Source organism: Podarcis pityusensis (genome assembly GCF_964106645.2).
Source record: "Podarcis pityusensis genome assembly, chromosome: 3".
NCBI classification, from domain to species: domain Eukaryota; kingdom Metazoa; phylum Chordata; class Lepidosauria; order Squamata; family Lacertidae; genus Podarcis; species Podarcis pityusensis.
Window position 1 is genome coordinate 49,048,762 of NC_138026.1, and position 14,887 is coordinate 49,063,648.

Genomic DNA, 14,887 nt, shown 5'->3' on the forward strand with positions numbered 1-14,887 from the left:
GTAATCCACCATGTGATCCTCAGATAAAGGGTGGTATAGAAGTTATAAATAAAGTAAAACCTGCATAGCATTTGATCATTTGCGATCGAATGTAGAAACTGTGGCACACTGAGAAAGATGAGATACAAGATATGAATGATGAGCCTGTGAAGTCTGAACTGCAATGTCCCATTCACACATGAAAATCATTGCTTGATTGCAGTCACTGCGCAATGAGCATGAATGTGAGGACAAAATTTTTTCTTAAAAATCATGGCCTGAACCCACAACTAATGTCTGAGTGTAATGGTATTGCCCCTTGTGCTAAAGTATTTTCCCCACAACACTTGCGATTGACTAGCTGGAAATGGTTAATGACTCACGAAGGGTTGAGGCAGTGGAAGTCCCACGGAGAAAATGTTGCAAGCCATCTTCACCATCACTTGAACTAGCCATGCTGTTTCTCATTTGCATCACAGAAAGTTGTGAGCACAAACTGGGCTGTCGATCTATTTTCTGGGATGTCTGTAGAGAAACAAGTTATACCAAATAGTTCATCATTAATAAACCTGAACATATATTTATTTGCATTTCAGTACCAATCTTGCTTCCTCCAAGGAGCTCAGAATGGCAGACATTTCTTCCATTCCCCCCCCCCCCACAAAAGCGATTATTGTTTGTATGCCACCCTATAACCATAGATCTCAGGGTGGTTCACAATATAAAAAACAGAAAATACACAATAAAGAAAATCCAGTAATCTCCCCTTCCACAACACATTTAAAAAGGGCATCAGATGTCAATCAGCCAAAGGCCTGGTTAAAGAGGAATATTTTCACCTGGTGCCATTAGCTGGGCTAGGCTAAGAACTGGAGAATGGTCCCAGGATCACCTGATGAGCTCCATGGCTCTGTGAGGATTTGAAACTGCTTCCTCCTGATCCAAGTCTGACACTCTACTACATCACTGGAGCTTGCCATGTATGTGATAGGCCACACATCCCTTTTCCAAGTAACTAGGATCAGCCTAGCAGGGCTCATTTAAGTAGATCCACCCCCTCAAGGCTGGCTTCATTGTGTGTGTGTGTGTGTGTGTGTGTGTGTGTGCGCGCGCACACACACACACACACACACACACACAGAGAGAGAGAGAAAGCAGGAATTGGAAGATTTGGATAGATGATTTTTTGAGATGCTCTGCTAGTAAGAGGCCTTTAGAGATAATTATTTGTGGAATTCTTACTTTCCACATGTGTATGCTAAATGCCGTTTCCCCAGACATTTGAAAATGGTACGACAGTCATCACTGTGCTCTTAGTAAACTGCACGCTTAACAAGAGTCAACAGTGTGATGCAACAGCAAAAAAAAGAGCTAATACTACTCTAGGCTGCACCAACAGAATTATAGAGTCTAGATCAAGGGAAGTAATAGTTTCGCTTTATTCTGCCTTGGTCAGACCACACCTTGAATGATGTCCAGCTTTGGGCACCACAATTTAAGGAGGATATTAACGGGCTGGAATGTGTGCAGAGGACAATGATCAAGGTGATCAAAGCTCTGGAAACCAAGTCTTAAGTTGAGGGAGTTGGGCACATTTAGCCTGGATAAGAGAAGACAGAGCAGATGATAGCCATCTTCAAATATTTAAAGGGCTGTCACAGGGAAGATTCACTCCCTTGAAAGGTGGTGGGCTCTCCTTCATTGGAGGTTTTTAAGTAGCGGTTGGATGAGCATCATTGTTCTGAATCATAAACCCAAACTGGCAGGCTGCTTTGCCATAAGTCTATACTTTTCTTAATAAAGCACTAGAACTGGCCATTCTGATGTTTTTGGCATCCTCCTTCAGCAAAACTCCACCCAACCATTCCCACAAGCCCTCCTTTGGGCCTAGAGTTCAGGACAATCGTGAACGATCTAGCTGAGATTACTGCATTGAAGGGATTGGGGGCCTTTCTAGAATTCTTTGATACTATTATTCAGAATATAACAAATATATAAAAAAAGAGGTAGCATAGAAAGGGAAGATGCATTTTTAAGAATTGACGACAACAGCTACACAATTTCCAACAGCAGAGATGAAATCCTTACCTTATCATTTAGTGTTGGATCATTTAATGAGTACAACTTGTTAGTAATATCTTTTCCAATAAGGTACTTAAATATTTCAAAGAGGAATGGTTCAGATTCCAGAAAAAAGGTAAGTCTCTCTCTGGACCAGCATAAAAATTTGCAGTTATCATCAGCAGTAATGGAGACCTGCAAATTAAGTATATTCATAGAATTAGGACTGCTTTAATGGGAGCCACTGACCACAATGCATTTTAGTTTGGATGTTCAGCAGAAAGAGACTTAACACAAAATGTATCAATAGTGGTTTATCCTTCAAACACCACATCCACAGTCTGACACAGAATGTGCTTAATAGATAGATCATGGCCAATGGGTTCCCAAAAGTTCACAGAAATTTACAAGGAAAATTCTTCTGATGTTTTGGAAACTTGCCTTCTAAATCCATTTAATTAAAAGCAGCATGTGAACAAATCCATTGCATAAAAGCAATGAAAAAGATGGACACCAATGTCTGCATTTAAACAGGCCAAATTTGAATAAAGGAACATAGATTAACACGCTATATGCAGGCCCAAAATTTTGCTGTTGTATGTGGTCTTGCTGCTTCTACCGTCGTGGTCATATCAACAACAACAAAAATATATGTACTAATGCAATATTTAAAAATAGCAACAATTATTATTTTTACTCTCAATATATACCAACAATAATGATAATATACAAAATATTAAAAAAGAGAAAACATTAAAAAAATTAAATGAATACATTAATATCACCCTTTTTTGACCCTTTTTTTAAACTAGTGCTGTTGTTTGAATTCACCAATAAAATATTAAAACATTACAATGTTTAATTGTCTTGATCTGTTGCACACCATCTTTACGGCTTAGAGAAAGACAGCACCGACAAATTTAAAAATGAACGAGCAACATCAGTTTATCAATAGTGCAACGAATTATGATACAACTGGACCAGTATGAATGCAGAAGTCTGATGGAACCCTACTGAGATTGAGATGCACGTGTATAGGATTGCAGCTCAGTTCTAAGGGTTGATTCACACATACACCAACCAGTAAAAGCAAAAGGTAGCTACGGTAGTTTGCTAAGGTTGACATGCATCCAGCAGATGGCACCAGTGTACTAAGAAAGAAAGAAAGAAAGAAAGACCCCAAGCTAAAGCCCACCCCAGACTCATAGGGAATAAATGATCAGTGATCCTGACAGGGAAGTGAATTATGAATGTGCTGTCTCCCAAAATATGTTAAAGCAAAATGATCTATGCCCAATATAAAAGCATGCCAGGAAATGCAATGAACCAGTTTTTAATTTGGTGTACCTATTTAGTTAAGCTATTCATATACCACCTGCCAAGTAAGCATCTTCCGGTGGGCTACAACAATACAATTTCCATCCCTGCATATATTTAGAAACAGAAATTTGGAAATGTGTACCCATCAGTCATAAAATGAACATTTTTCATTTCGTGAAAAATAAATAAATATCCAAACCCTGATCTAAATAAAAGAGATGCAAAGATCTACTCCTTTAAAATTAGGTGGTTTCCTCTCAGCTCAGAACAAATCAATGACCAAAAATAATCTATTAGGAATAGTGTTAAGTATCCCATAACTTCCTTCCAGTGCAGAGATGAATATATCTTGACAGCTACCTCGTTTTGGCTTTATGCCTAGTTCTTGACTGGAACATATTACATCAATTACCAGTTTTAGACACTGTATCAACCCTCTGTCCTGGCTTTACAATCAAGTAGATACTGCATAGTCATAGTTAAAAACAAGAACTCACTAAAGATCTGCCGCCCCCAAACTGGGTGCTTGGTACAATTTTGTGTGTGAAATTCAGCTTGCCCACTTCACAGCAGCCACCTTTGGGGAAACTGAGGTATCTTCACAACTTAAATTCCAGACGTACAGTGACTTTGCCTCCAAATATCACATTCTGAGATACTGCCTTCTTACCAACAGTATACGACACCCACAGATGGGAAGGTTTTGTCTCAACTCCCCTCCCTCGTTTCCTATCTTTACCACATCTACTTACCATCGAATTAAGTCCCTACTTCTCAAGCCAATACCTACTCTGCTTCCTTTCCCCTTGAGCAGCCACTATTCCTCTGGCCTCCCCTTTTACTTAGGAGATGGAGAATTGTCAGCTTTTACACACACACACACACACACACACACACACACACACACACAGTGGTACCTTGGGTTACATACGCTTCAGGTTACAGACTCCGCTAACCCAGAAATAGTGCTTCAGGTTAAGAACTTTGCTTCAGGATGAGAACAGAGATTGTGCTCCGGCGGCGCAGCAGCAGCAGGAGGCCACATTAGCTAAAGTGGTGCTTCAGGTTAAGAACAGTTTCAGGTTAAGTATGGACCTCCAGAACAAATTAAGTACTTAACCCGAGGTACCACTCTCTCTCTCTCTCTCTCTCTCTCTCTCTCTGTGTGTGTGTGTGTGTGTGTGTGTGTATTTACGAAATATTTTCTTGGTTTACAAAAGTACATGCCTCAGCTCTTTTTTCAGGTTATACAGTCTTTTCTACAGATCAGTAGTTACATTTGTTATGAGACATTAGTGTTGAGTACAGTTTAAGGTCAGGAAGAAAAGGAAGGAGGATGGGTGGTGGTGAAATTTATATTTATAATTGTCTGCTTTTTATTTAAAAATGGGGGCCTTGGGGTTCAAAATCATTTTAGAATATGGAAGAGAGGGTACTATTGCTGCCCTTATTTATCTTCAATGCTTTTAAAGTAGATTAGTGTTCAGATTAACATAAGGCATAAGCCTGTATAGCTCACTTGGTGAGAGTGTGGTACTCATAACACCAAGGTTGCAGGTTCAATACCCCTATGGGACAGCTGTGTATTCCTGCAGGGTCCCTTCCAACGCTACAGTTCTATGTTTCCTTAGTCCCACAACAGATTCAAATTATTATTTTATCCAATATTTATTATGGTAGCTGCGTTAAACCTTTAAAATCCAAAGAAAGAAACTATATTATTTTACAGCTCTCAACAAGCAACACAACACTGCCACTTTTGCATCTAGAATGATAACAATTATATTCTCCAACATTAACATCTGAAAAGGCTATATGAAAAAGTTAACTCTATAGCACCACATATTTTTTTCATCAAGAATTACATTCACACCCAACAGAACAGTTCCATACCTGGAACTTCTCACCTCGATGCATCTGAGTTGATCGAAATTCAGGAGAATCTATAAAGGCACAGGGGTAAATATTATGCAGAAAATGCCCTCGATAGGAGACCTTCATTCTGATGATAAAAATATGAAAAACATATGAAAATACCAGAGGCACAACAATTCAATTCAATTCATACAATAATTTACTGTGTTTAGAACCCTGGAAAGTTGGGATTCAAAAACAGATATGCTTTTGAATATAGCAGGCTTCCCACTTCAGAAGCTAGACTTGCATATCATGAAGTGTGGGAGTGGGGGAGAAACGAACTAGACATGGAAAATTATGGGAACTCTATTTCATTAACGGTCACAGAGCAACACCCTTAACAAACAACATTCCCCAGGATTCTCCATGATTGTTAAAGTGGTATAATATTGCTTTAAATGTGTGGTGTGGGTAGAACTCTGATGTAACACTAAGGTTAAACAAAGTGAATCAACAACTTAGGAATCATGGTGGCATGAGAGAGTGCTACAGCTCACTGACACCAAAAAAGTATGTGAGACGCCAAGAAGCAATTGGCTCAAGCATTGCAGAGATCAGTAAAGGTTACTGCTACCTCAAAGCAGTATCTTAAAGCAGTGGAGGAAAGCAGCATTGAATTGCTACTGTATACATTCCTATTATTCAAAACCAATGTTATGTATAAAAGAGGACACAAGTTATTGTATATTGCAGTCCCTTTCAATTTTCATTTCCACTTTTCCACACTTCAATTATGCCATGAAAAGGACTACTGCTGTTCAAACTTTTTCAAGCACGTACTTTCCTTTTAACAGGATGCTTAATCGATCGTCCACTGATGTTTTGTCCTCTGCAGCATACGCTTGACCTGTTTTTAGTGTCTGAATGTTGCAGAATTGTCCTGTCAGTCTTTGGAACAACTCTGGAGGCACATGGAGTGGTTCAAACATTCTCTTATACAGACTGTTGAGCTCCTTGTCTATCTTTATCTATAACACAAAAGTAAGTATTTCTCAGCATTGACTCTAAAATATACTTTTTACCCAAAACACATAAACATACAAACCAGTGACAACTTTATTCCAATGTAGCATCAAAGAAACTGACAAATGGGATACATCTAACACTATAGTTATATATTAGCAGATGTGCTTTTACCATAGAAATTTAAATAATAATATCAGAGTTAGAAGTTGCATTGTATTTTTCTATGTGTGGAAATACCAGTTTCTTCCAGCCTACATTTAAGCTGGGAAGTGCCTGTACAGTTTAAAATGATTCAAAGGGCACGGTGGCGCTTTAGTCTAGACCACTGAGGCTCTTGGGCTTGCTGATTGGAAGGTCAGCAGTTTGAATCCATGTGATGGCGTGAGCTCCCATTGCTCTGTCCCAGCTTCTGCCAACAGAGTAGTTTAAAAGCACACCAGTGCAAGTAGATAAAAAGTACCACTGCGGCAGGAAGGTAAATGGCATTTCTGTGTACTCTGGCTTCCATCACAGTGCTCTGTTGCACCAGATGCGATTTAGTCCTGCTGGCCACATGACCCAGAAAGTGATATCACACTCATGGCTACAAGCAGATGTAACCAATGCAGTAATACAGATATAAATGGCAATAGAATTATATTCTAATAAAATAGGTAATCAGATCTTTCCTTATTTTCCCAGTTATTTCTCTACCTGTTGTAGCATAGAGCTGGTGAGGCAAAGTGACTAAGAGTACAGTCCTCTAAACGTTTACTCAATGGGACCTGCATCTGAGTTCAGTTAAACTTGCTTCCATCTAGATGTTTATAGCCGAAGAGACTGACCTACAAATCAGGATACATTCAGGTCAAATCTCAATTTGGCTGTGAAATAGCTAGGTGACCTTCAACATGTCTCATTATATCTCCACACACTCCCAACTGCAATAAGGGGGTAAAAAAATGTCACAGGGCTAGAGTGAGAAAAGCAAGTTATGTGAAGCACTTTGAGCACTCTACAGGTAATGCTCAAAAGCAAAGTACTAATATAATTCTTTTGGTTCTTTGCTAAGAAGCGGAAGTTGGCCAGAGAGCCATGAAAACAACTCTAAAGGCTTGCAAAAGCCAGTCCATTATAAGATGCTGTAGGGAAGAGAAAACAGTGTCTAACATTCTACACTCATTTATGCACCAAAACAGGAAACAGGGTGGCTCATATCTAGCTGTGCTTCTGAATCAATAGAGTTACTACCCAGGACACAGTGTCCTACCGTATCTAAAAACACTACCAGATTGAGCAGAGACCAAATTGGTTTGCAAAGAGAGGAGAAAGTGGGTGTCATGAAGAGCAAAAACAGGAAAGGCTTCAGCACTAGACAAATAAGTATCGAAGGCATAACAGAGGCATAATTCAAGGGAAGAGAGAGTTTGTCTGTAGTTTAGATTATTTCTTGCTAATAAATAAGAAAGGAAAAAGAGGTGTATGCTCTGTGGGGAAAAGAGCTTTACCCTTGGGTTTAAAGAGAAATGTGAGTATTCATTTGTCATAAAGATGCTAGGAATCTTGCAATCTGTCCTCCTTTCTCAATTTTTTGCCAAGTAATTAGACTAAGACACATACTGGATTTTCTCCCTTATCTTTTCAGTTCATTTAGGTCAAAGTGTTATTTCATGCTTCATTTTCATACTGTTCACTCATGCCACAGTGAACAGATGCTACAGAACAGCTGTAGAAAGTGCAGTGTGAGAGGACTACTCTAGATGAAAATTATTCAGTAGTAAAGCAGCAAATATCATGTACATCTCCATATAAACTGCCCATATGCAATGTATCACAGAACTAGAATGACTTTATTAGCATGAAATAAAACCTATGTAACTTGCACTTTTCAAACAATATCTGAATTGAAACACAACCATGCTTTGAAATTTGAATTTCTCTTAATTTTGCCATGCAATTCTTCACCCAAATAAAAATGCATAAATTAAAGCTAAGTATGCATATATATGGAGAGATAGGACTGCAAAAATTGTGCAAAATAGCATATAAATGTGTGTATTAGGAGAAATTAACACTAAAATGCTGGTGAATTTTCATGAGGACTTAAAAAAAAATGCATACTGGCAAGGAAATGTTGAGAACTGAGTATTAGAAAAATGAGAAACAAAAGTGACAGAGTTGACCATCCCTACTCAACATTAAAGGCCGCCTTTTAAAGGCTTCTAATAAACTGCACACCAAATTCCTGTTTTCCCATGCCAAAGCTTTCAGTTGCATTGGTGTTCTTCTGATGACATATTCAGCTTAGGAGGGAAGAGAAAAGCCTGAAACACTTTCAGTTTTTGTGCAATGACTGTAAGAATGAGTCATCTAGCTTGCTGTGCTGTTTTCATTTTTTATTTATATATTAAATCAAATCTAACTGGATTAAATGAAACACTCTTAATATTTCAATTTTGATGTGGGTTTTATATTCATCACGAATAACCAAACTGTGAAGGATGCTGGAAAGCAGATGAGCTATTGAGTTATACACACACACACACACACACACACAGCAAGACAGACAGGAAGAATATTGACAGCCAGAAAGCAAATCCACTGTCTAAAACAGGGAAGCAATCACAGTCACATGAGTCTTCAGTCTTTTGAGAGGTGGCTTCAATATTTCATGCCAACATTTCAAGGAGGGAGCTGCAACCCAAGATAGGAAAAGAGGTGGTAAAGGAACACCTAGCTACTTTAAATGAATTCAAATCTCCAGGGCCTGGTGAGCTGTACCCAAGGGGACTAAAGAAGCTTGCAGATGTAGTGTCAGAGCCTCTGTCTATCATCTTTGAGAATTCTTGGAGAACAGGTGAGGTCCCTGCAGACTGCAGGCAGGCAAATGTTGTTCCCTTTCTTCAAAACAAAAATGGGGGGAAGAAGACCCAGGTAACTACCAACCAGTCAACTTGACACTAATACCAGGAAAGATCCTAGAACAGATAATTGAATGGTCTGTCTGTAAGCCCTTGGGAAAGGATGCTGTGAATTACTAAGACTCAGCATGGGTTTCTCAAAAACAAGTCATGCCAGATGAATCTCTCTCTCTCGTTACAAGCTTGGTGGATCAGGGGAAAGATGTGGACAGAGTGTATCTTGATTTCAGTAAGATATTCTTGTAGATAAAGGAACTGTTAGATGGATTTGTAACTGGCTGGCTGGCTGAACCCAAAGAGTGCCCAAAGGAACTAATAGTACTTCATCATTCTGGAAAAAAGTCACAAGTGGGGTGCTGCCAGATTCTATCCTGGGCTCATTGTTGTTCTACGCCTTTATAAACCACTTGGATAATAGACTTGAGGAGGTGCTCATCAAATTTGCAGATGACACCAAACTGGGAGGGGTAGCTGATGCTACAGAAGACAAAACTGGGATTCAACATGACCTTAACAGTTTGGAGAACTGGGCCCAAACTAACAAAATGAATTTCATTAGGGATATATAGGCAGGAATAGCCAGATAGGGGGACACCTGAATTAGGCAGTAGTACATGTGAAAAGGCTCTAGGGTCTTAGTAGACCACAAACCTAACATGAGTCAACAGTGTGATGCAGCAGCAAAAAAATAATGCTATTCTAGGCTGCATCAACCGAAGTACAGTACAGTGGTACCTCGGGTTAAGTACTTAATTCGTTCCAGAAGTCCGTTCTTAACCTGAAACTGTTCTTAACCGGAAGCACCACTTTAGTTAATGGGGCCTCCCGCTGCCCCTGCGCCGCCAGAGCACGATTTCTGTTCTCATCCTGAAGCAAAGTTCTTAACCTGAGGTACTATTTCTGGTTTGGGGAGTCTGTAACCTGAAGTGTTGTAATCCGAGGTACCACTAACCAAGAGAAGTAATAGTCTCACTATATTGTGCCTTTGTCAGACCACATCTGGAGTACTGAGTCCAGTTCTGAGTGCCAGTGTTTAAGAAGGATATTGATATGCTGGAATGTGTGCACAGGAGGGTGACCAAGATGACCAGGAACAGTTGAGGAAATTGGCTATGTTTAGCCTGGATAAGAGAACACTGATAGGAGATATGATAGCTACCTTCAAATAGCTAAAGGGCTGTCACATGGAGGATGGAGCAAGCTTGCTTTCTCCTGCTCCAGAGGGTAGGACCCAAACAAATGGACTCTAGTTATAAGGAAGGAGATTCCGACTAAACACTAGGAAGAACTTTGTGAGGGTAAGAGTTGTTTGACAGTGGAAAGGATTCCCTAAAAAGGTGGTGGACTCTCCTTCCTTGAAGGTTTCTGTATTGCAGTGGGTTGGACCCTCAGGATCCCTTCCAACTCTACAATTCCATGATTCTATGCTCCAAATATGCCAATTCAGACAATCACAGTAAATGCAACATGGAACAAAACTCTATAAAATTTCATTACATGAAAACATGAGATAACCTTTCTCCCTCTCTCTGCCCTCCCCAAAAGCAAACTCCTTTTTCTTCTTTTTTTAAAAAAAACCAAGTTCACCAATGCGCAACATGACGGAGAAAGGAAGGGCTTAAACTTTCCCAGTCCAAATCATTCAAGATGGTTCCTTCATCCACCTCATGATCCAGATGTGGGTGCTCAATCAAACATGTGTTTAGGATCCAACAAGTGGAGCACAAGCAGGTTTACAAGAACGATTTGGAATGGGGCAATAATCTGCAGCGTGCACGCCCCTCCCCACCCAGCAATCTGCTTTTGTTCAGACAACCCCAGAAAAGAAAACCACACACAGAGCTTGCAGGGCAGCAGCTGAAGAAGGAGCAAAAAGGGTTTTCTTGTGTGTGTGTGTTTCTTTGTGGCTGATTAGCTGCTCTTCCTGTGCAAAGGTCAGAGGGGGCAGGGTTTCTGTTGAGGCAGGTGATTAGCTGTGGGAGGAGCTTATCAGAGCTTGCAGGGCAGCGGTTTGATCCATCTTTTAGATTTAGGGGAGCTAGTCTCAAACGTTTGTTGGGGGAGACCTAGATTTTTTTGGGGGGGGGGGGAGTTATTTGTCCTGTCTTCACGCTTTTTATGATGGAGGACCGCTGTAGCCACCCCCAACAACACGTTCTCAAGATGGAGGGGGAGGGAACAGCTGCAGTCGCTTGTGGTTCCTGCGCAATGTTTGCCATCTTGCCAAAGGTTGCAGGCAGCTTTACCTGCAGCAATTGCATGTTGATTGCCCTCTTAGAAGACAAAGTCCAGCAACTGGAGGAACGTGTAGCTACGCTCCAAAGAATTAGAGAGCTGGAGCTCTTCTTGGAAGCAACAGAGCACACCGTCTCCACCAGGGAGGAGACAGGGGACTCCCCTGAGAAGGAGGCTAGTTCACCAACACAGGAGCCAGATATATGGAGAAACATGACTCAAAGAAGTAGGAGGCCCAGGGTTCGCTCTGATTGTTTAGAAATACACAATCGCTTTGAGGTCCTCTCCCCTAGCATGGAAGACAAAGAGCAGACTCCATTTGAGGATCTCTCCCTCATTACAGTCGATAGGTATATGAAGACGAGCAGCAAAGTCAGTCCTCAGGGAATGTGCAGGCGACCTTGGAACGGACAGCTCACGGAAGAACCCCGACCAAACCTAAGAGGCGGCGTGTAGTGGTGATAGGGGATTCCCTACTGAGGGGAACAGAAGCAGTGATCTGTGGGCCTGACAAGATGTCTCGGGATGTGTGCTGTCTCCCCGGGGCTAAGATCCAAGATGTAACTGAACGACTGCAAGGAATCATAAAACCCACTGACAAATACCCCTTCCTCTTGGTTCATGTGGGAACCAATGACACTGCAAGCAATAGCCTCCAGAAGATCAAAAGAGACTACGAGGCTCTGGGCAGGAAATTGAAGCAATTAAAAGCACAAAATGTCATCTCATCTGTCCTCCCAGTTGAACGGCGTGGCCCAGGGAGAGAGGGAAAAATAGTGGAAGTGAACAGCTGGCTTCGCAAATGGTGTAAACAGGAACAGTTTGGATTCTTAGATCACGGACTGCAGTTTCTTGCAGATGGGCTTCTGGCAAGTGATGGGCTGCACCTCACAACGGTTGGGAGAAATGTTTTTGCCAAAAATCTCAGAAACCTCATCAGGGGGGCTTTAAACTGACTAATGTGGGGGAGGGAGACAGTGCTCCTGAAGGTAGGAGTCTATCAATTGATGAAGATGATCATCCAAATGTCGTAGACCAAATGGAGCAAACAGCACGCAGACCTAGTGATGGGAGGAAAAAATCCTTAAATAAGAGACACGGGGGAATGATTAATGGACTTCAATGTCTGTACACTAATGCACAAAGCATGGGAAATAAACAAGATGAGCTTGAGCTCTTGGTACAGCAAACTAAATATGACATAATAGGCATCACTGAAACCTGGTGGGATAAGTCCCACGATTGGAATGTAATAATGGAGGGATACAATCTATTTCAGAGAAACAGACCAGACAAGAAAGGAGGAGGAGTGGCTTTATATGTCAGGGATGTGTATACCTGTGAAGAGATCCAAGATTTAGAACCTCAAAGCCAAAGTGAGAGCATTTGGGTCAAAATTAAGGGAGAGAAGAATAACAGTGACCTCATTGTGGGAGTTTACTATAGATCCCCAAGCCAAACGGAGGACATAGATGATGCCTTCCTGGAACAGATGGCCAAGCATGCAAAAGGAAGGGAGATAGTAGTAATGGGGGACTTCAATTACCCGGATATTTGTTGGATGTCAAACTCAGCCAAGAGCATAAGGTCAAACAGATTCCTCACTGGCCTTGCAGACAACTTCATTGTCCAGAAAGTGGGAGAAGCAACAAGAGGAACAGCCATTTTAGATCTGGTCCTAACCAATGTTGATGACCTGGTTAGTGGGATAGAAGTGGAAGGATCCTTAGGCGCGAGTGATCATGCTCTTCTGAAGTTTACTATACAGCAGAAAGGAGCAGCCAAGCATACTAGGACTCAATTTCTTGACTTTAAGAAAGCTTAGGGAAGTGCTGGATGAGATCCCATGGACAGTAATACTAAAAGGAAAGGGAGTTCATGATGGCTGGGAGTTTGTTAAGAGGGAGATAGTAAAAGCACAACTTCAGGCAATACCAATGAGACAGAAACATGGAAGGTGCCTAAAGAAGCCAGGGTGGCTATCTAAAGAACTTTTAACTGAGTTAAGATTAAAAAAGGAGGTGTACAAAAAATGGAAAAGGGAAACCACCAAAGAGGAATTCAAACAAATAGCCAGCACGTGTAGACACAAAGTCAGAAAAGCTAAAGCACAGAATGAAAGGCTTGCTAGAGAGGTGAAAAGCAACAAAAAAGGCTTTTATGGGTATGTTCGTAGCAAAAGGAAGAACAAAGAAACAGTGGGTCTCAGAGGAGAAGATGGTGAAATGCAAACAGGGGCTGAACTCCTCAATGCCTTCTTTGCCTCAGTCTTCTCCGATAAAGAAAACAATGCCCGACCTGAAGAATTTGGAGCAAATGATTCAGCAAAGGAAACACAGCCCAGAATAACTAAGGAGATAGTACAAGAATACTTGGCTAGTTTAGATGTATTCAAGTCTCCAGGGCCAGATGAACTTCATCCAAGAGTATTAAAAGAACTGGCAGATGCGATCTCAGAATCACTGGCAGTCATCTTTGAGAATTCCTGGAGAACAGGCGAAGTCCCGGCAGACTGGAGGAGGGCAAATGTTGTCCCTATTTTCAAAAAGGGGGAAAGAGAGGACCCAAATAATTACCGCCCAGTCAGTCTGACATCAATACCAGGGAAGATTCTGGAGCAGATCATTAAGCAAACAGTCTGCGAGCACCTAGAAAGGAATGCTGTGATCACCAATAGTCAGCATGGATTTCTGAAAAATAAGTCATGTCAGACTAACCTGATCTCATTTTTTGACAGAATTACAAGCCTGGTAGATGAAGGGAACGCAGTGGATGTAGCCTACCTTGATTTCAGCAAGGCATTTGACAAGGTGCCCCATGATATTCTTGTAAAGAAGCTGGTAAAATGCGGTCTTGACTATGCTACCACTCAGTGGATTTGTAACTGGCTGATTCACTTAATCCAAAGGGTGCTCATCAATGGTTCCTCTTCATCCTGGAGAAGAGTGACTAGTGGGGTGCCACAGGGTTCTGTCTTGGGCCTGGTCTTATTCAACATCTTTATCAACGACTTGGATGATGGACTCAAGGGCATCCTGATCAAATTTGCAGATGACACCAAACTGGGAGGGGTGGCTAACACCCCAGAGGACAGGATCACACTTCAAAACGACCTTGACAGATTAGAGAACTGGGCCAAAACAAACAAGATGAATTTTAACAGGGAGAAATGTAAAGTATTGCACTTGGGCAAAAAAAATGAGAGGCACAAATACAAGATGGGCGACACCTGGCTTGAGAGCAGTACATGTGAAAAGGATCTAGGAGTCTTGGTTGACCACAAACTTGACATGAGCCAACAGTGTGACGCGGCAGCTAAAAAAGCCAATGCAATTCTGGGCTGCATCAATAGGAGTATAGCATCTAGATCAAGGGAAGTAATAGTGCCACTGTATTCTGCTCTGGTCAGACCTCACCTGGAGTACTGTGTCCAGTTCTGGGCACCACAGTTCAAGAAGGACACTGACAAACTGGAACGTGTCCAGAGGAGGGCAACCAAAATGGTCAAA

The 14,887-nt window shown here is 41.3% G+C and overlaps 1 protein-coding gene across 2 annotated transcripts in view; it reads right to left on the reverse strand.

The window, feature by feature from the left end:
- Positions 1-14,887, reverse strand: part of POPDC1 (popeye domain cAMP effector 1) — a 34,357-nt gene that overhangs the window by 12,417 nt on the left and 7,053 nt on the right. For both annotated transcript variants that reach the window (XR_013984456.1, XM_080999983.1), the window contains exons 5-8: positions 6,058-6,245; positions 5,254-5,362; positions 2,068-2,235; positions 363-504 (exon numbers count right to left, since the gene is read on the reverse strand). Coding sequence is in view for 1 of the 2 variants with exons in the window: in XM_080999983.1 (XP_080856109.1) it covers positions 363-504; positions 2,068-2,235; positions 5,254-5,362; positions 6,058-6,245 (607 nt within the window). In the remaining variant the exon portion in view is untranslated. The remainder of the gene's footprint in view (positions 1-362; positions 505-2,067; positions 2,236-5,253; positions 5,363-6,057; positions 6,246-14,887) is intronic.